The 20,498-nt window shown below is 53.4% G+C and overlaps 1 protein-coding gene across 2 annotated transcripts in view; it reads left to right on the top strand.

The window, feature by feature from the left end:
• CCDC39 (coiled-coil domain 39 molecular ruler complex subunit) overlaps positions 1 to 20,498 on the top strand; it is a 37,052-nt gene that overhangs the window by 2,443 nt on the left and 14,111 nt on the right. For both annotated transcript variants that reach the window (XM_032975010.2, XM_032975009.2), the window contains exons 3-14: positions 1,318 to 1,464; positions 1,864 to 2,022; positions 4,027 to 4,119; positions 5,278 to 5,406; positions 7,350 to 7,541; positions 7,965 to 8,068; positions 13,060 to 13,192; positions 14,151 to 14,345; positions 16,575 to 16,739; positions 17,257 to 17,394; positions 18,304 to 18,512; positions 20,349 to 20,472. In XM_032975010.2, the coding sequence (XP_032830901.2) occupies positions 1,318 to 1,464; positions 1,864 to 2,022; positions 4,027 to 4,119; positions 5,278 to 5,406; positions 7,350 to 7,541; positions 7,965 to 8,068; positions 13,060 to 13,192; positions 14,151 to 14,345; positions 16,575 to 16,739; positions 17,257 to 17,394; positions 18,304 to 18,512; positions 20,349 to 20,472 (1,788 nt within the window). The remainder of the gene's footprint in view (positions 1 to 1,317; positions 1,465 to 1,863; positions 2,023 to 4,026; positions 4,120 to 5,277; positions 5,407 to 7,349; positions 7,542 to 7,964; positions 8,069 to 13,059; positions 13,193 to 14,150; positions 14,346 to 16,574; positions 16,740 to 17,256; positions 17,395 to 18,303; positions 18,513 to 20,348; positions 20,473 to 20,498) is intronic.

Below are 20,498 nucleotides of genomic sequence, written 5' to 3'. Positions count from 1 at the left end.
CAGGGAGCCGAGTGGAGTCAGAAGGCACTTTCGCCTTCTGACGTCTTCCATCTTCAGCGCTATATAAAACGCAGCCGGGTTTACTCAAAAACATCGACGTCGTATAAGGCAATCACGTTGCGCTCATACACAAATGGCTATTTCAACTCTGCCCTCGCTATCTATTGATTGAGTGAGCCCTAAGATAACAGCAGCCGGTGTTCTACAGTTTAGTTTCAATACCGTTTGCCAGACTCGTACAAAGGATAAATGTCCGTGGCCCTAAGACACTCATGCCCAGTGGCTTTCTTCTGTAAAATTAGCAGACTTTCTTTCCTAAGCTAGCACACACGTGCCGTTAGCGCCACATATTCTGGCCTGGGTGGCATCCTTTGAATTTCTGTGAGTGCAGCCTTATCTGTATGATAAGCGGCTAATAACAAAGACGTTACTCTGAGAGACCAAAAGAGGAACGCATGGATTGTAGAATACATACGAGGTTGAAGACTTCATTTTGACGTTAAGAAATTGTAATGATGTGCTCGGGCAAGACACATCGCTGGAAGGGACGATGGGCGGTGCTGAGAATTTCACCGGAGTGGCAGCAGTAAGAGGGAGTGTGTTCGAGGCGTGTGCGCGTGTGTCAGTCTCATTCGAAGGCCATACTTCACGTGGTCTTAAAGTGCACATAGCCTGGCACGAGTGCTGTGGTGATGTCACCGCCACATAGTGGTGAATGGCAGTTGTTGTTGTCTCGTGTATGTGTGTGTCTCGCTGTGGTGCAGCGGTTAGCGCGCTGCAACGCGAACCCAGCCGGCAAAGCCGAGTTCGATTCCCGCTCACGGGCCACCAACACCGGTGACGATTATCTGAACCAGTGCTGGGCTTCCCCTAGGGTCGACTCAGCCTTAATCGAGTATCTGGTGCAATGTGTAAACATCGCCACTAGGGAGGCAAAGGCAGATGGGGCGTGGTGCTAGCCACTCACCCCCTCGTGTACCGTGTCATTCTTAACAGCTGCTCGCGAACAGCACTTGCCCCAACAGCCTGTTAAAGGCTGTACGGGGGATTTTTTTTGCCTTTTGGGGGTTCGCGGTTAGCACACATTTTGTCTACTAACACAGCAATCCCGGTTCAACTCCAGTCGGTGGCGTCTTTTACCCATAACCAAGCCACGTACCTTGCTGGCCACACCTACCACTAATCCACCGTGCGCCGGGTCTTCATAGGTGCTCGCTAACAGCACTTGCCCCAACGGTCTGATAAGGCTATCCGGGTGGGTGGGTGGGTGGGGGGTGGGCGAGCCTTTGTGTTCGCGCGTCTCGCTGGTGCTCGCAGGTGCTGTGCCGCGCGCGGGAGAAGGAGCTGGAGACGGAGTCGCACTTCGCGACACTCGCCGAGCGCGAGGGCGGGCGCCTCAAGCAGGAGCTGCGCCGACTCGACGCGGAGATGCACGACGCGAGGGAGAGGCAGAACAACCACCAGGTGCACGCACGCACGTGCACGCACGCACGCACGCGAACACGCTACGATGGCTTGAATAGCCATGCACAGGGGTCGGCAATCTGCGTCTCCGTAGCCGCGTGTGGCTGATTATCGTATGCATAATATTTTTTTTTTATTCTGTTGACGATAATGCTATTGACAATGATAATGAAGGCGATGATGATGCCAACGATCATGAAGGCAGTGACCATGATGGAGGCAATAACGATGATGGAATGCCGATGATGAAGGCAATGTCGATGATGGTAATGAAGGCAATGGCAATGATGACGATGAAGGCATTTTAAATTACGACGATGATGATGACGAAGACGACGATAAAGGGGATGACCGTGACGGCCGCGACGATGACAACTTTGGCGGTGGTGGCGGCCGCAGAACGAGCTGTTCCGGGCGACGCGCCGGCTGGAGGATAAGCGAGCCGAGCTGCGCTGGGACAAGCTGGCGCTCGACACGTGGCTGGAGGAGGCAGCGCGCAGGGACGAGGACATCGAGGCGCTGCAGAGATACGCACGGCTCGACGAGGGCAAGATCCGGGTGAGGATCGCTAGCCCGCCCGCCCGCCCGCCCACCCGCCAGCCTACACGCTTACTCGGCCACTTGCTCGCTCGCTCGCTCACTCACCTACACACTTACTCGCTCGCTCACTCACCCACAATACTCACCTACACGCTTACTTGTCCCACGCTCGCTCACTCACTCACCCGTCCACTCACCTACACGCTTACTCGTCCCACTCGCTCACACACTCACCTACACGCTTACTCGTACCACTCGCTCGCTCACACACTCACCTACATGCTTACTCGTACCACTCGCTCGCTCACTCACACACTCACCTACACGCTTACTCGTACCACTCGCTCACTCACTCACACACTCACCTACACGCTTACTCGTCCCTCTCGCTCACTCACACACTCACCTACACGCTTACTCATACCACTCGCTCGCTCGCTCACACACTCACCTACACGCTTACTTGTCCCACGCTCGCTCACTCACGCACTCACCTACACGCTTACTCGTACCACTCGCTCGCTCACTCACTCACCTACACGCTTACTCGTACCACTCGCTCGCTCACTCACTCACCTACACGCTTACTCGTACCACTCGCTCGCTCACACACTCACCTACACGCTTACTCGTCCCACTCGCTCACTCACACACTCATCTACACGCTTACTCGTACCACTCGCTCGCTCACTCACTCACCTACACGCTTACTCGTACCACTCGCTCGCTCACACACTCACCTACACGCTTACTCGTACCACTCGCTTGCTCGTTCACACACACACCTACACGCTTACTCGTCCCACTCGCTCGCTCACACACTCACCTACACGCTTACTCGTACCACTCGCTCGCTCACACACTCACCTACACGCTTACTCGTCCCACTTGCTCACTCACACACTCACCTACACGCTTACTCGTCCCTCTCGCTCACTCACTCACCTACACGCTTACTCGTCCCTCTCGCTCACTCACTCACTCACCTACACGCTTACTCGTACCACTCGCTCACTCACTCACCTACACGCTTACTCGTTCCACTCGCTCACTCACTCACCTACACGCTTACTCGTCCCTCTCGCTCGCTCACACACTCACCTACACGCTTACTCGTACCACTCGCTCACTCACTCACCTACATGCTTACTCGTTCCACTCGCTCACTCACTCACCTACACGCTTACTCGTCCCTCTCGCTCGCTCACACACTCACCTACACGCTTACTCGTCCCACTCGCTCACTCACTCACCTACACGCTTACTCGTCCCACTCGCTCACTCACACACTCACCTACACGCTTACTCGTCCCTCTCGCTCACTCACACACTCACCTACACGCTTACTCGTACCACTCGCTCACTCACACACTCACCTACACGCTTACTCGTACCACTCGCTCACTCACACACTCACCTACACGCTTACTCGTACCACTCACTCACTCACACACTCACCTACACGCTTACTCGTACCACTCACTCACTCACACACACACCTACACGCTTACTCGTCCCTCTCGCTCGCTCACACACACACTCACCTACACGCTTACTCGTACCACTCGCTCACTCACTCCCCCAAACGCTTACTCGTCCCACTCGCTCACTCACTCACCTACACGCTTACTCGTCCCTCTCGCTCGCTCACACACTCACCCACCCACTTATTCACATGCTTACCTCCACGCTTACTCATCCACTTGCTCACTCACCCACTCACCTACACACTTACTCATCCACTCACTCGCTCCCTCACTCACTGCACTCGCTCGCCCGCCCACCCACTCACCTACACGCTTACTCATCCACTCACTCGCTCACACACTCACCCACGCACACACACTCACCCACTTACACATCCACTCACGCACGCGCCCACTTAAGAATGAATGTGCTGCCACTATTGATGCTAAATGATACATTTTCTGCCACTTGATGATAATGGAACCTTCGCTGCTGATGATGCTGCTGATGGTAACTTAACTGCTGTGCCTCTGCGCATCATGACACGTGGTGCAGGAGCTGATGTTGAGACTCGACCGGCTCACGGATGAGGAGTCTCAAAAGAGACGATACCTCGAGAATGAAGTCACGGAGACTGTGATGACGCAGGTGACTCTCCAAACACAACGTTGTGTGTGTGTGCGAGAGTGTGTGTGAGAGTGTGGGTGTGGTGCGGTGTGTAAACATCGTCACTGGGGAGACAAAGGCGGTCGGGCGTGGTGCTGGCCACCCACCCCCTCGTGTACCGTTCCGGCCTTCATAGGTGCTCGCTAACAGCACTTGCCCCTACAGTCTGTTAAGGCTATACGGGGGATCTTTGTGTGTAAGAGAGCGAGTGGGGAGCGATAGTTTAGCGGTTAGCGCGCTGCGCTATGAACCTGGCGACCCGGGTTCGATTCCTGCTCACGGCCAACACCAGTGCCGATTATCTGAACCGGTCCCGGGCCTCCCCTAGGTCGACTCAGCCTCAAATGAGTACCTGGTGTGCTGTCTGTAAACATCGCCACTGGGGAGACAAAGGCGGTCGGGCGTGGTGCTGGCCACCCACCCCCTCGTGTACCGTTCCGGCCTTCATAGGTGCTCGCTAACAGCACTTGCCCCTACAGTCTGTTAAGACTATATGGGGGATCTTTGTTTTGTGTTAGTGTGTGTGTATCATTCCGCGCATATACCCAGAAATCTCACACTGCTCAGCCGGGCAACTCAACAAAGTAGTTCGTCATCGACAACAAACTACTTAGCGGCGCGTTCTGCGTTATAATGGTGCGCATTCAACACATCGTTGTGGGAAATGCATTCCCAAATAGAAGTACCGCGTTATAGCGACAGTGCGTGGCGTGAACACCACGCGTCAAGCGAGGACTTGCTGTATATCAGAATTTAAATATTTACACTGGAGAAATCCGATGAGCTATGAAGCTCTTTTTCACAGATGTCCAGTAGGGGCAGGTCAGAACGTTACAACAACAATTAGGAGTGTAAATTATAGGCAAGGTATTCAAATCACTTAACAGTAATATACAAATAAAACTAAACTATGTTTTTTTTTTTATCTTACTAGGTGAAGCAACTGAGCTTATTTTTCAGAAGCGACCTGGCCACGAATGGCAGCTCAACGAAGTGGCTTATCGTGTGGACATCCAAAGCAGCAAATTTCAAACAACACCAGCGGTGGCTTTGCTTTCCCGCTGCCTGCTACTGCGTTGCGGGGCTCCGGCTGACGGAGGTTTTTTTTTCCCTCCGTCTTCCCTCGTTTGCCTCCTGCAGGTGGAGCTGGACAAGGCCGCAGAAGAGTTCCGCCGGGCGCATCGGGAGCGGCAGCAGCTGCTGCAGCAGTGGGAGGAGACGATTCAGCAGATGCAGCGGAGGGACCGGGACGTCGAGCGCTGTGCGCTGGTGCGTGCGGCCGTCGGTCACCTTGCCCCACTCGCTCAATCGCTCGCCCAATCGATTGATCGATCGCTCGCTCGCTCGATCGATCGATCGCGTTCCCCCGATGATGGTGATATGCCCGCGTCGATGCGCACGTGGTTTCAACACAAAGACAAAGGTCACCTATGTAGCCTTGAACAGGTCTCTCCGAGCACCTATGGGGGGAGCGGCGGTGCAGTTCGCGGCACCGCGCTGCGTACAGTGACCAGGCGACCCGAAGTTCAGTCAAACAGCCAACACCAGTGACGATTATGTGAACCGGTCCTGGGCGTCCCCTAGGTCGAACTCGGCCTTAAATGAATACCTGGTGCGTTGCGTAATCATCAGCACCGGGGAGACAAAGGCGGCCGGGCGTAGTACTGGTCACCCACCCCCGTCATGTGCCACGTCGGCCTTCATAGGTGCTCGCAGTTGACAAACAGATACCTGTGCACTTACACGTAAACATACACAAGTATACGTGTCAGTGGACATATCACGTCCAGCAGGGAAGGGACGATTGGTGTGACAGCAGTGGATTGATAAAAATCTGGCCGTACTTCCCACACTGCCCAAGTGAAAAGCCACTTTGCGATTATAGTGACGTCCGTAATAAAGGTTTTTTTGGGTTCGATCGCGTAAATTATTAAATGTTTTTCGTAACCCTCCCCCACCCGACATAGGCAATTAGTAAGGGGTTTGGCAAATCGCCCGATAATGCTGGTTGATGTAATTACCAGCGAAACGTCGTACGACTCAAATTATAAATGTTGTGGATTTACTCCCCGGCACACCGACGGGCTGAAGTAGTAAACTAATCGGACTTTTTGTTTACGTGACAAATCACTTACTGATTGGCTGTGTCGGGTGGTGGAGGGTCACGACACATTTTTTTTTTACTTACACGATCTAACCCAAAAAAACCTTTATTATGAATAATATTGGTCGCAAAAGCCCACGTGTTATAGGGACATCGCGCCCACATATCTAGAGGCTGTCCACATTTGTGGCACTACCCCTGATGAATCCCCTTCTAATACTGCTAGACGTTATTACCCACTCTGCTTATTCCACTGCTTCCGCTGTTTCTTTGTTGGCTTGTGCCATTGCTCCTGCTGCTACTGTTTCCCCTTCTTCCCCCGCTCCTGCTGTTTACTGCTTTCGCTCCTCTGCTGCCCCAGCGTCTTCCCCTATCACCGCTGCTTCTACCGATGTTATACAACCGTTGATTACGCTTCTCCTGCTGCTGCTACCTGTCTGCTTCCGCTGCTTTCGCATTGCCACTGCTGTTTTTTCTTTAATTCCTACCCCTGCTTCCCCCGATTCTTCTGCTTCTGTTGCATCTTATTTAAAAAAAATGTTTCCGCTCATTCATCTTTTGCTCCTGATGCTCCCTGTGCTCCTTCGTCTGCCCCCTGCTGATTTTGCCACTCCTCCTCTTCTCTCTCTTTCACTACCACCGCTCCTCCCGTACCTCTCCTCCCGTACCTCTCCTGCCGTCCCTCTCCTCCTGTCCCTCTCCTCCTGTCCCTCTCCTCCTGTCCCTCTCCTCCTGTCCCTCTCCTCCCGTTGCTCCTCCTGTCCCTCCCCTCCTGTCCCTCTCCTCCTGTCCCTCTCCTCCTGTCCCTCCCCTCCTGTCCCTCCCCTCCTGTCCCTCTCCTCCTGTCCCTCCCCTCCTGTCCCTCCCCTCCTGTCCCTCTCCTCCTGTCCCTCCCCTGCTGTCCCTCCCCTCCTGTCCCTCTCCTCCTGTCCCTCTCCTCCTGTCCCTCCCCTCCTGTCCCTCTACTCCTGTCCCTCTACTCCTGTCCCTCTACTCCCGCCTCCCCTCCTGTCCCTCCACTCCCGCCTCTCATCCTGCCGCGACCCGTTCCGCGCGGTACGCTGCGACCCTCCGCCCCTCTTGCCGCCCTTCCTTCCGCCCCGCTCAGGAGCTGGCCGAAGCGCGGCAGGAGCAGCGCGGGCGCAAGGAGCTGCTGCGGCAGAAGCGCGAGTTCCTGGAGCGCGAGGTGGAGAACAACGCGGAGCACGCGAGGCGCACGGCAGGCAGCGAGCGCCTCGCCCAAAAGCTGCGCCGCGCCCTGCTGCAGATGGACGGCGCGCGGCAGCAGCTGCACGACCAGGTGCGGAGAACCCAGCTGGGGGAGGCTTGACGCGTGCCGCCGTTACATTAAAACCAACAATAGCATAGTTAAGAATTCACAGTTAAAAGACAAACGACGTGTATATATGTGTACTGTTAAAAACGGATTAAAGTAACGTTGTGTGTATTGTGTGTGTGTGTGTGAATCGCTACAAACCCGGGCACCCAATGTTGATTCCCCCGCTCACGAACATCGGTGAAGATTATCTGAACCGGTCCTGGGCCTCCCCTAGGTCGACTCAGCCTCAAATGAGTACCTGGTGCGATGTGGTGCTGGCCACCCACGCGTTCGTGTGCCTGTCCCGGCCTTCACAGACGCTACTCGTTAACATCACTTGCCTCAACTGTCCGTAAATGCTACGTGCTATTTGTCTCTCGTCTGTGTGTCCTGTGTGGTGTGCAGCTGGAGACCCTGAAGGGCACGGTGGAGCGCACGGCCACTGAGCTGGAGAACGCCCGTGCACAGGTGTCGAACCTAGGCAAGGAGGTGCAGGACAAGACTAACCGGTGGGCGCAAACTGCAGCACCCACGGCACCATTCCTGCATGCTTCACGTGACACATTTGTCTGCCCGTAATTTATGGATTCAGAGTGCTGGCGTGGTGTCATGCACTACGCTCTGTGCTGTACAGTAAACTAAAAACTATATTTTATTTTACCAGGTAAGGCCCACTGGGCTGTACAGTTTTTTTGTTTTTTTTAGAAGCGACCTGGCTATCACAAATGATAGCTCAACGACGTGGCTTTTCGTCGTGTGGAAATGCATAGATGCAGCCAAATACTCTGAACGCGTGATGCGGATTCTAAATGTGTGGGAAAAAACCCGGGGGGGGCGGGGGGGGACCGGAGAAAAAAATCCACGTGACCATGGGAAGAGAGAAACATGCAAATTCCAAATATATAGGAGTCAGGGTCAGGATCGAGCCCACAACCTCCTGTATACCAGGTGAGGTAGTTAACATCTCACCACGGTGGCGAGCTGTTGTTTTGGTGTACACCGTGTGCTGTACGGTGTTATACGAGACACCGTGCGGCTGCTCTGTATAATGCTATAGATGATGATGTTGGTGGGAGTGGTGGAGGGGGTTAACCGGTTGAGGGGCCCTCTCCAGAGTAACGCGTCAAGCGAGAGACCACCGCTTTGAGTGTGTTGGGGACCAAAGATGGCGATGAGATATCGAATCCGCACCATCTGCAGGCGGACCGCGCACTCCTTAGCCAACGCAGAGATGAGAATCCTAGAAAGCGTCAAACCACGTACAGCCGAAAATTCGCACTCCGTGTTCCCCGGAAAATGTACCTCGATAAGTAAATCGTGCACAGCTGAAACATGCCTTCGATTAAACAGCCTTGGGCAAGGTGTGACTGTCTTTGATGGTCAATACCTGCATCGTGAATTGGCAGAAAATGTTGGTGTTTGTCTCAGGATACATCAGAACGAACACTTGCACAAGCGCCAACAGCAATTTTCGTCCGGGCTGATGCCACGTAAAAAAAATCCCCCGACTTGGAATTAAAACATTCAAAACAGTGTAAACTCCACCAACAGATGGCGCTGTAGAATACTATATTGGGCTCAAAGCAAATCATTTTTTTGACACGCTTTTATTTAACTCACTCTGTCTGTTGTTGTTGTCGTATCCTCAAATCTTGTAACTCAATTTTAACCCACTTCACAATGTGGTATCGACTGCAAACTTGGTATACGTATGTCATGCAGATGATAATAACTATATTCTATCAAACAAAAAGTATTTTAAACATTATTTTTTATACGTTATGTTTCGGCCTGGGAATAATTGTCCACGCTCAACTGACGTTGGCTGTAAATCACCACGGCCCCTTACATTATGGCAAGCTTCGTGGGCTACTTCCTGGAGTCGTGGAGTTTTGCCATTACGAGTACGGTACATTTCATTAAAGTGTGTTTTTAAAAAAGTATTTTTAAATATTACTTATTTTTGGTCACAGCTTTCTAGTGGATCAGGGTACCCGTTCACATTCACCAGAGGGAATCACAATGTTTGGTGAATTGGCTACGGTTGCTCAAGGCTGTACGCTCGATTATGTCTCTAAGCCAGCAACGAAAATAACAAGAAGAGACCATTTTTTTTTCTAATTCGATAAAAAAAACGTAAATATTTCATGAGCCGCAATGCATGTGAATACGAGACGGTCCTGAATAAATAACGTCATGAAGCAGTCCTTAAAGAGGTATACAGGAGGTCATCGGTTCTATCCCGACCCTGACGCCTCTGTATTTGGAGTTTGCATGTCTCTGTCTATCTCTGTGGTCGTGCGGTTTTTATCTCCGGTTCCTGCGGTTTTTCACTCCACGTTTATGATCAACTTGCGTTCAGAGTATCCGGCCGCGATAAATCCCCACGCGATGCTAAGCCACCTTCCGTTGGGCTGCTATGATTTGTGGCCTAGGTAGCTTCCGAAAAAAAAAGCCACACAGCTGAGTGGGGGCCTGTTACCTGCCAAAATAGTTAATAAATAATTAACATAGCCACGCGGTTCCGGAGCCGCAGGTTTCAGACCCCTGCTCCAAGCTATACGATCTACACCAGACACGGGCAAAGTATACGGCCCGTTGGGCTTTTTAATCCGGCCCGCCGAACTTGTCCAAATAATATTAAATTAAATTTTACCTTTCTCCTGTAATGCCCCCCATTTCCCCATTAGATGGCGCACTTTGACCGGGAGTTACGACACGTTTTTGTATTGTTCGTGTTCGTGCAATTTGTTCAATTGCCTTGCAAATAAATGCTTTGCTACCCGCTAAAGGAAAAAATCCTTTCATGTAATGATTTTTAACACGTCATTTATATTAGTTCACACAAACACTCCGTCCATCTGTTCCCGGCCCGGCCCCTCTGTCAAATTCTAGAACCCATTGTGGCCCGCGAGTCGAAACAATTTGTCCCAGCCCCTGATCTACACGGATTTTCTTCATTGCAAGGCCCGCGGGTCACTGGCGCGGCTCCTGGTGGCCTTTGGCGTGGCCCCTGGTGGCCTTTGGCGTGGCCCCTGGTGTGCGGCCCCCGACAATACACGAATGCGAAAACGCTCCCCACCGTCATCGTGCTGTCGATCCCGATGGTTTCAAATGCGTGGTGGCCCCCTCGCACCAATGATGTCTCATCGGCGAAAGTGCCCCGCCGAAAATTTAGTGAAGAGCATTGCTCTAGAGGGCCTCCTGTAGAGGAGCTCCCCTACAGGAGACCCTCTAGAGGAATGTAGTCTAGAGCCTCCGCCTCTCTCCTTTTACCGGACGCACAATGCACGAACGAGCGGTGGATCCGGTGACTCGGCAGCAACAGCTACAACGCCGGGGGGGGGGGGGCTGGGGGTGGGGGGCGACGACCCCCAATGCCGTGGCCGCGACTTTGGGCCCCGTCTCGTTATTGGTCACGGAGCGAGAGGTGGGGAAGGGTTCCCTGCACTCTCGGGCAAAGATTCTGATTCCGTGACGGCAACAGGTGTTAGGATGGGGGAGGGATGGGTGGGCGACACGGGGGGGGGGGGGGGGGGAGGGGCGGCTGCTATGCCGAGTCCTGTAGTTCAGGGCTTGGGACAGCAGGAGTCGGGACAGGGGGTGCTGCTGTGCCAAGTCCTGTAGTTCAGGGCTAGGAGTCGGGACAGGGTGCTGCTGTGCCAAGTCCTGTAGTTCAGGGCTAGGAGTCGGGACAGAGTGCTGCTATGCCGAGTCCTGTAGTTCAGGGCTAGGAGTCGGGACAGGGTGCTGCTGTGCCAAGTCCTGTAGTTCAGTGCTAGGAGTCGGGACAGAGTGCTGCTATGCCGAGTCCTGTAGTTCAGGGCTAAGAGTCGGGACAGGGGGTGCTGCTGTACTGAGTCCTGTAGTTCAGTGCTAGGAGTCGGGACAGAGTGCTGCTATGCCGAGTCCTGTAGTTCAGGGCTTGGGACAGCAAGAGTCGGGACAGGGGGTGCTGCTGTGCCGAGTCCTGTAGTTCAGGACTAGGAGTCGGGACAGGGGGTGCTGCTGTGCCGAGTCCTGTAGTTCAGGGCTAGGAGTCGGGACAGGGGGTGCTGCTGTGCCGAGTCCTGTAGTTCAGGGCTAGGAGTCGGGACAGGGTGCTGCTGTACCGAGTCCTGTAGTTCAGGACTAGGAGTCGGGACAGGGGGTGCTGCTGTGCCGAGTCCTGTAGTTCAGTGCTAGGAGTCGGGACAGAGTGCTGCTATGCCGAGTCCTGTAGTTCAGGGCTAGGAGTCGGGACAGGGGGTGCTGCTGTACCGAGTCCTGTAGTTCAGTGCTAGGAGTCGGGACAGAGTGCTGCTATGCCGAGTCCTGTAGTTCAGGGCTTGGGACAGCAAGAGTCGGGACAGGGGGTGCTGCTGTGCCGAGTCCTGTAGTTCAGGGCGAGGAGTCGGGACAGGGTGCTGCTGTACCGAGTCCTGTAGTTCAGGGCTAGGAGTCGGGACAGGGGGTGCTGCTGTGCCGAGTCCTGTAGTTCAGGGCTAGGAGTCGGGACAGGGGGTGCTGCTGTGCCGAGTCCTGTAGTTCAGGGCTAGGAGTCGGGACAGGGTGCTGCTGTACCGAGTCCTGTAGTTCAGGGCTAGGAGTCGGGACAGGGGGTGCTGCTGTGCCGAGTCCTGTAGTTCAGGACTAGGAGTCGGGACAGGGTGCTGCTGTACCGAGTCCTGTAGTTCAGGGCGAGGAGTCGGGACAGGGGGTGCTGCTGTGCCAAGTCCTGTAGTTCAGGGCTAGGAGTCGGGACAGGGTGCTGCTGTGCCAAGTCCTGTAGTTCAGGGCTAGGAGTCGGGACAGGGTGCTGCTGTGCCGAGTCCTGTAGTTCAGGACTAGGAGTCGGGACAGGGGGTGCTGCTGTGCCGAGTCCTGTAGTTCAGGACTAGGAGTCGGGACAGGGTGCTGCTGTGCCAAGTCCTGTAGTTCAGGGCTAGGAGTCGGGACAGGGTGCTGCTGTGCCGAGTCCTGTAGTTCAGGACTAGGAGTCGGGACAGGGGGTGCTGCTGTGCCAAGTCCTGTAGTTCAGGACTAGGAGTCGGGACAGGGTGCTGCTGTGCCAAGTCCTGTAGTTCAGGGCTAGGAGTCGGGACAGGGTGCTGCTGTGCCGAGTCCTGTAGTTCAGGACTAGGAGTCGGGACAGGGGGTGCTGCTGTGCCGAGTCCTGTAGTTCAGGACTAGGAGTCGGGACAGGGGGTGCTGCTGTGCCGAGTCCTGTAGTTCAGGGCTAGGAGTCGGGACAGGGTGCTGCTGTGCCGAGTCCTGTAGTTCAGGACTAGGAGTCGGGACAGGGGGTGCTGCTGTGCCGAGTCCTGTAGTTCAGGACTAGGAGTCGGGACAGGGGGTGCTGCTGTACCGAGTCCTGTAGTTCAGGGCTTGGGACAGCAGGAGTCGGGATGGGGTGGGAGGTGACAGGGGGGGGGGCTACTGCCCCGAAAACACTGGGCTGCGCTGGGCTGCGCGCATGCCGTGCGCTGCATGGGGTGTGCTGTGCCGTGTGCCGGCACAGGCTGCGTGCGCTGGAGGGCGAGCGGGAGTCGCTGCGTGAGAGACTCAAGTCGAGCCAGGAGACGGCGCTGAGCGCGGAGGAGCGGGCGCTGCGCATGGACGAGATGTTCGCTCAGGAGCAGCAGCGCATCAAGGTATCGCGGAAACACGTCGCGCAGACGTACACGGACGCACACACCCGCGGACACGTGTACACAGATACACACGGACGGACACGTGTACACAGATACACACGGACATGCACACGTGCAGATGTACACAAATACACATATACACAAATATAAATGAATACACCACGCATGTACAAATATATGCAGATACACACACACACATGTAAATGTACACGTATACATGCATACATATACGAGAGCGCACAATACAAATTCAAATATTATACAAATAAAACAACAACAGTCGCCGTTCACCACCAAGTGTCAGTGATGTCACCACGGCACTTGTGCCAGGCTAAATGGACCTTTAGGCCACTTGAGGTGTCGAAGGCTGCTTGCGCGCAGGACGTCACTGGACAGACCCAAGTGTTACGGGTTGACTGATGTGCCAGGCTAGGTGCAGGAGATCACCACGGCACACGCCAAGGTGATATGGTTGACAGATTGAGATGCGCCACCAAGTGCCGCCCGGGGCCCCGCTCGTTGTTGTCAGCGTCGCTCCTCTTCCCCCAGTTGTTGTTGGGAGGGCACCTGCTGTCAGTGGCCCAGTAGCGTCCTAAACGATCCCCCTCCATACGTACACAGACAAAGATGAAGATCTCCCCTATACCCTTGAACAGACTTTTAGCGCAAGTGCTGTTCACGAGCACCTTTGAAGACCGGCACGGCGCACGAGGGGGTTGGTTGGCCAGCACCACGCTAGTGCATCCTGTGTGCCGCTGTGTGAACGTAATGAATCCCGTGATGGTGCCGGTCTTGTTTGCCCTACATTGCACCCAATGCCCTGCTTCTCAGCCTTTGTCAATTTCACCGATACAGCGACCAACAACACGACCCTTCCCTCCAGCTCTTCTCACTCTCCTTTCCTGCCACCTCAAGTCCTTTCCCCCCCCCCCCTCACGTCCTCCTCATCTCTGCGTAGGAGCTGGAGCAGACTCTGGCGCAGGTGAAGAACCAGAAGTTTGCACGGGAGCAGCAGCTGCAGGAGGGCAGGGTGCGCGAGCGGCAGGCCGAGGTGGCGATGGCCGGGGTGAGGGCCTCGATCGCCGGCCTCAGAAGCAGACTCCAGCGCCTCGACGCGGACGCCATCAAGCAGAGCAACATCATCTACAGCCAGGTGGGACGACACGCGGGGACACACGCCTGGAGAGACGCGGGGAGACGCGGAGACGCACGCGGAGAGACACGCGGGGAGACCCGGGGACACACGGGGAGATGTGGGGAGAATGGCAGGGAGGTGTCCAGACACCGGTGAGACGCAGGGACATGTGGGGAGACACGGGGAGATGTGGGGAGACGCAGGGAGACGTGGCTACGTACGGGGAGACGCAGAGATGCACGCCTGGAGACATGCGGGCAGGTGCCCAGACATTGGTGAGACACGGGGACACAAGTGAGACGCGGGAATACAGGTGAGATGTGGGGACACGCGGGGAGATGTAGAAAGACATGCATGGAGACACGCGGGGAGGTGCCCAGAAACTGGTGAGACGGGGAGATACGGGTGCGATGTGGGGAAATGGGAGAGACGCAAGGGACATACAGCGGCATAAGCAGGACACCAAGAGACACGGAGAGAAACGAGGAGACACGGAGAGAAACGAGGAGGCACGGGGGACGCAAGCGATGCACAGGAAAACCTCAGAAAATAAATAAAAAATCATTAACAAATCAATAAATAGCCCCAAAACAAAAGAAGCACAAACAACACCAACAAAACAAGTTCATCACAACAGAGAAGTTAGTCCATTAAGTCCCGACATCACAGAATACAGTCCGCACCTCCGATAAGCACGGTTGGCTACGTACGGTGCGAAAGAAGTTCAACACATATGCACAGGCACATACAACTTCTCACGATGAGGGAGTGCCAGAAGGTTACGACTAATGTAGACCAATCGGGTCAAGATGTATTCAATCTGACGCGATCGTGCCAGCATGCACGCGTCGCTGTGTTCGCGCACAGGCGAGACACCGGGAGACACGGAGAGAAAGGAGGAGGCACGGGGGACACGTGGGGACACAGGCGAGATGTAGGGGACACACAAGGGGGGACCTCGTAAAAATATATATATGAAATAGCACCAAAAGAAAACCACGAAACAAGTCATCACAGCGGAGAAGTTAGCCCATGAAGTTTTAACATCCCAGACCACAGTTCGCACCCTCCGATCAGCACGGTTGACTGCGTATGGTGCGAAAGAATTTCAACATTCACACGTACAACGTCTCACACAAGCTAGGAAACCTTCACAGGAGGGATGATGAGGGAGTTCCAGAAAGCTACGACCAATTTAGACCACTCGGGTGCAAGTGTCCAAAAATCGGGTACAAGTTTCCAGAATGTTCCAACTAATTTCGACCAATCGGGTCTCCCCCCTCCTCTTTTCAAAAAATAGATGGACTAGTCCTGGCAAACAGCCAATCGCTGCGCGTGACGCCAACGTTTTTTTTTATAAATAAATAAATGCGCCGTTTTCAAAATAAATTTATGCAAACCGACACACCTGATGATGACCGTTTGAGTTATGGTCGAAACGTCGTGAGAATTTTTATTGTTTTATATATATTTTGTTATTTTGTTGTTTCTCTTCAACGTGACTTTACCGAAAAAACTAAGAATATGAATTACTGCAGTCACGAAAGCTTTAAATCAAAGGTGCCAGAATGTTACAACCAATTTTGACCAATCGGGTGCAAGTGTCTAAACATCGAGTACAAGTGCCAGAATGTTACAACCAATTTAGACCAATCGGGTCGAGGAGTTCAAACATCGGGTACAAGTACCAGATTGTTACAACCAATTTAGACCAATTGGGTGCAAGTGTCTAAACATCGGGTACAAGTACCAGAATATTAACTAATTTCGACCAATCGGGTACAAGTGTCTAAACATCGGGTACAAGTGCCAGAATGTTACAACCAATTTAGACCAATCGGGTGCAAGTGTCCAAACATCGGGTACAAGTACCAGAATGTTACAACTAATTTTGACCAATCGGGTACAAGTGTCTAAACTTCGGCTACAAGTGCCAGAATGTTACAACCAATTTTGACCAATCGGGTGCAAGTATCTAAACATCGGGTACAAGTGCCAGAATGTTACAACTAATTTAGACCAATCATGTACAAGTGTCCAAACATCGGGTACAAGTGCCAGAATGTTACAACTAATTTCGACCAATCGGGTGCAAGTGTCCAAACAATCGGGTACAAGTGCCAGAATGTTACAACTAATTTCGACCAATCGGGTACAAGTGTCCAAAAAAATAAAAAACGCAATCAATTTCACACAATCATCCCAGCGTGCGCGCATCGCCGTGTTTGCGCCGTCCGGGTTCTGCAGGACTTCCAGCTGGCGCAGCTGGAGCGCCGCCTTGCCCAGCTGCAGGGGGACATCTCCAACGAGGAGAAGGAGCAGCTGGAGGCTCAGGTCGCGAAGCTCAAGGCCCAGCTGAGCGAGAGGAACGACACGCACGCCCTGCTGACCGCACAGCTCCGCAGGGTGCAGGTGAACCGGACGCCTCTGAGGTCGTCGTCATCGTCACCCAAGAGCCGCCCTACATACTTTAAACGCGTGACGTTGAATCCAAGTGTGGAGGGCAAAACCGGAGGGCCCGGAGAAAAATCCACGCGACCGCGGGGAGATTGAAACACGCAAAGTATACAACATGCGTCAGGGTCAGGATCGAATCCACGACCTCCTGCGTACCGGGCGAGAGAGTTAACATCTCGCCACAGTGACGGCACTAGACCCAAGGCTAGAAAGCCAGTCTTCTAGCGGTGCTGACTTAGTGTACCAACCCTGCCATTTCCATTTAGAACCTTCTAAGGGAGAGTGAGAGAGAAGACTTATCCTCTCCCACACTTGATTTATCTATCTCCGTGTGATCCACCACCACGGTGCCTCTTGAGATTCCAGATCACATGTGTATGTATGTTGAACTTCTTTTGCGGCCTTACATAGCCAACCGTGCTAATCGGAGGCCACACAGGGGATCTTTGCGTGTGTGTGCGTGCGTGCGTAGGATGACATAAGGCACACTCGGAGAGACCTGGAACACTCGTCTGCTGAAAAGGCGGAACTCACGAGCAAGATAGAGCAGCTGGACCTGGAAAACAATTCAGCCGAGAAGGAAATGAAGAAAATCACGAACGCCAAGCAGGTTTGATTCCACAAAGACAAAGATCCCCCTTATAAGCTTGAGCAGACCGTTGGGGCAAGTGCTGTTAGCAAGTAACACCTATGAAGGCCGGCACAGCCCTCAAACATTGCTCATACGAAAGATATTACGCTGTCGGGAACGCATCCCCATATATATAATGGTATCAACGACCCCTCTTTAGCTCCGATTCGATTAGCGCCACTCACTTCTCCAGGAACGTATCTTGAGCGCTAAGCGAGGTTTGCCTGTGTATACAGTTATACACTCAGACATGTAGAGTGCCTGCCTGTGTGTGGATGCGTGCATGTGGATGTGTAGATGAGTATGCATGTACGTGCGTGTGTGCTTTGTGTGTACGTGCTCGCTCACAGCACTTTCCCCCACACGGTAAGCTGCTGTGTTCTCCATGCCGCGGTGGCATGATGTTATCTCCCTCGCCCGGTATGCAGGAGGTCAGGGTTTCGATCGTGACCCTGACGCCTGCTGTATATTTGGAGTTTGCGTGTGTCTCTCTCCCCCCGTGGTCACGTGGATTTTTTTATCTGGGTCCTCCGGTTGTTCGCTCCACATTTAGAACCAACAGGAATTTGCAGTGTTCGGCTTGGAATATCTTTCCACGTGATCGGCTACTTCGTTGGGCTATCATTTGTGGCCAGGTCGCTTCTGAAATAATCGAACAGCTCAGTGGGCATCACCGAGTAAGATACGTGATTTGCTTACCTTTCCTTTACTTTGCATTGTTGTAACATTCTCACCCCGTGCCCCTACCCGGACATCTGCGAGTAAAGGAGCCTCATCGCCCATCGGATTCCTCCGGCATTAGCACACATTCCGATGAGGGATATTCATTGATGTTATACTGAGTCTGTTAGGGGCCACGGGGCCGTGGGGGCATCTTTGTCTCTGTAGGAGCTGCTGGTGGAGGAGAGCCTGCTGAAGCTGGAGTGCCGGCGCGTGCGAGGGCTGGTGGCCGCCAGCGCCGACGGCGTCCTCTCGCTGGAGAAGCGGCAGCAGGCGCTGCAGACAGCGCTCAAGGAGCGCTCCCTGGAGAACGACGCTCGCAAGCACGAGCTGCTGACCCTGGAGCGCGGCCTGCAGCAGGAGAGGCAGGCGCTCAGGTGGGGGCGGGGGCACCGGCAGCGCGTGCAAAAGGCGCGACTTGTCGGGGCAAGTGCTGTTAGCGAAGCAGGCGCCTATGAAGGCCGGCACGGCACACGAGAGGGGGGGTGGCTGGCTGGCAACCACGCCCCGGCCGCCTTTGTCTCCGCAGCGTCGATGTTTGCACACCGCACAAGGGTACTCATTTGAGGCTGAGTCGACCTAGGGGAGGCTCCAGGGCCGGTTCAGATAAACGTCACCGGTGTTGGCCGTGAGCGGGAATCGAACTCGGTCACCGGGTTCGTAGCGCAAGCGTAGCGCTCACCGCTATGCCGCCGCTCCCCACAAACTCCCCTGCGCGCACGCGCGCACATACAGACAGACGTGCATAAACAAAGACACACGCGCAGAAAAATGTGCACATTTAGATACGCGCGTACAAGCGCACACAGAGAGTAAGTGACAGACGTGCACAAAGACGCATTCACACAGCCGGAGATGTGATAATAACAGAAAGCCAGAAAGTGTTTTTCCTTGCAAAGATTAACGCCTTGAATGTTTCAAGTGCACTGCACCACACTTGAATAGGAACGAAATAGCACAGCGTCGGCAAGGTCACTCACGCAAATCTGCGTTGGGCCTTGAACGTTTCCCTTGGCCCTTGCAATACATTGAAGCGTTATAATTGATCACATTTGGTATCCATGCCATGCTGGGAGCGCAAGGATAATATTTATTTTAATATTGTGTTTGCCCTGTCTTTGGTGTAATCTCTCTGCTTGGTCAATAGTAGTCTTGAGCGATATTAGTTAGTCTGGGAATTGAAGTCTGTGGGCAATATAAATCTATGAGCAATGTAAGTCAATGGGCAATATAAGTCTCTGGACAATATTAGTTTATGAGCAATGTTAGTCTATGGGTGATGTTAGTCTATGGGCAATGTTAGTCTATGGGTAATGTTAGTCTATGGACAATGTTAGTCTATGGTGATGTAAGTCTATGGGCGATGTTAGTCTATGGGCGATGTAAGTCTATGGTGCGATGTAAGTCTAAGGGCAATGTTACTCTATGGTGATGTAAGTCTATGGGCGATGTTAGTCTATGGGCGATGTAAATCTATGGACAATGTTGGTCTATGGGTGATGTAAGTCTATGGGTGACGTAAGTCTAAGGGCGATGTTAATCTATGGGCGATGTTAGTCTATGGACAATGTGAGCCAATGGACCATATCGTAAACAACTGCTGTCTGCGTGCTTCTTCAACGGAGGAGGAGGAACAGTGGCACGAACTCTCTCTCTGCTGAAGCCCTCTCATCGTAGCCAGCAGCAGCAGCAGCAGCAAGACCTCCACATTGGAGCATCGAGCTTTAAACTAAACTATTTGTATTTTACCCAGTAAAGCCCCCTGAGCTATGTAGCTCTTTTTCAAAAGTGACCTGGCCACGAATAATAGCTCAACGAAGTGGCTTACCATCACGTGGAAATTTAAAGCAGCCAAATACACTGACACACACATTTATAAATGTGGAACGGGAAAACCGGAGGACCCTGAGAAAAATCCACACGACCACGAGGAGAGAGACTCGCAAACTTAAAATATACAGCAGGCTTCAGGGTTGGGATCGAACCCACGGCCTCTTGCATACCAGGCGAGGACGTTAACATCTCACCACTGTGGCACTCCTGAACCGCATTGCTGCTGCCATCATCATGCACAAGAATAGAATGAGGTGTTAGGTTTTATTTTTGTTGTTTATCGGTTGCCATTCCCCAACGTCGCAGCAGCCTAAAGTGCCTTGCGTCGTCCGCCTGATGTTGTTGCGTTGTTGTTGTTGTTGTGTCGCGATCGTTTCCAGCGCTGAGCTCCACGAGAGGCTCTCGAAGGTGGACAGGATGCGCAAGAGATACGAGATCTTGACGGTCGCCATGGCCCCTCCGGAGGGTGAGGAGGATAAATCGCAGGCTTACTACGTGATCAAGGTGAGTACCGGGCCCGTGTGCGTGAG

The sequence above is a fragment of the Petromyzon marinus genome, chromosome 55 (assembly GCF_048934315.1).
Source record: "Petromyzon marinus isolate PM22_M1 ecotype Great Lakes invasive population chromosome 55, UKy_Petmar_22M1.pri1.0, whole genome shotgun sequence".
Lineage (NCBI taxonomy): Eukaryota > Metazoa > Chordata > Hyperoartia > Petromyzontiformes > Petromyzontidae > Petromyzon > Petromyzon marinus.
The sequence above is the reverse complement of the archived record's forward strand: the minus strand, read 5'-3'. Positions and strand labels throughout refer to the sequence as shown.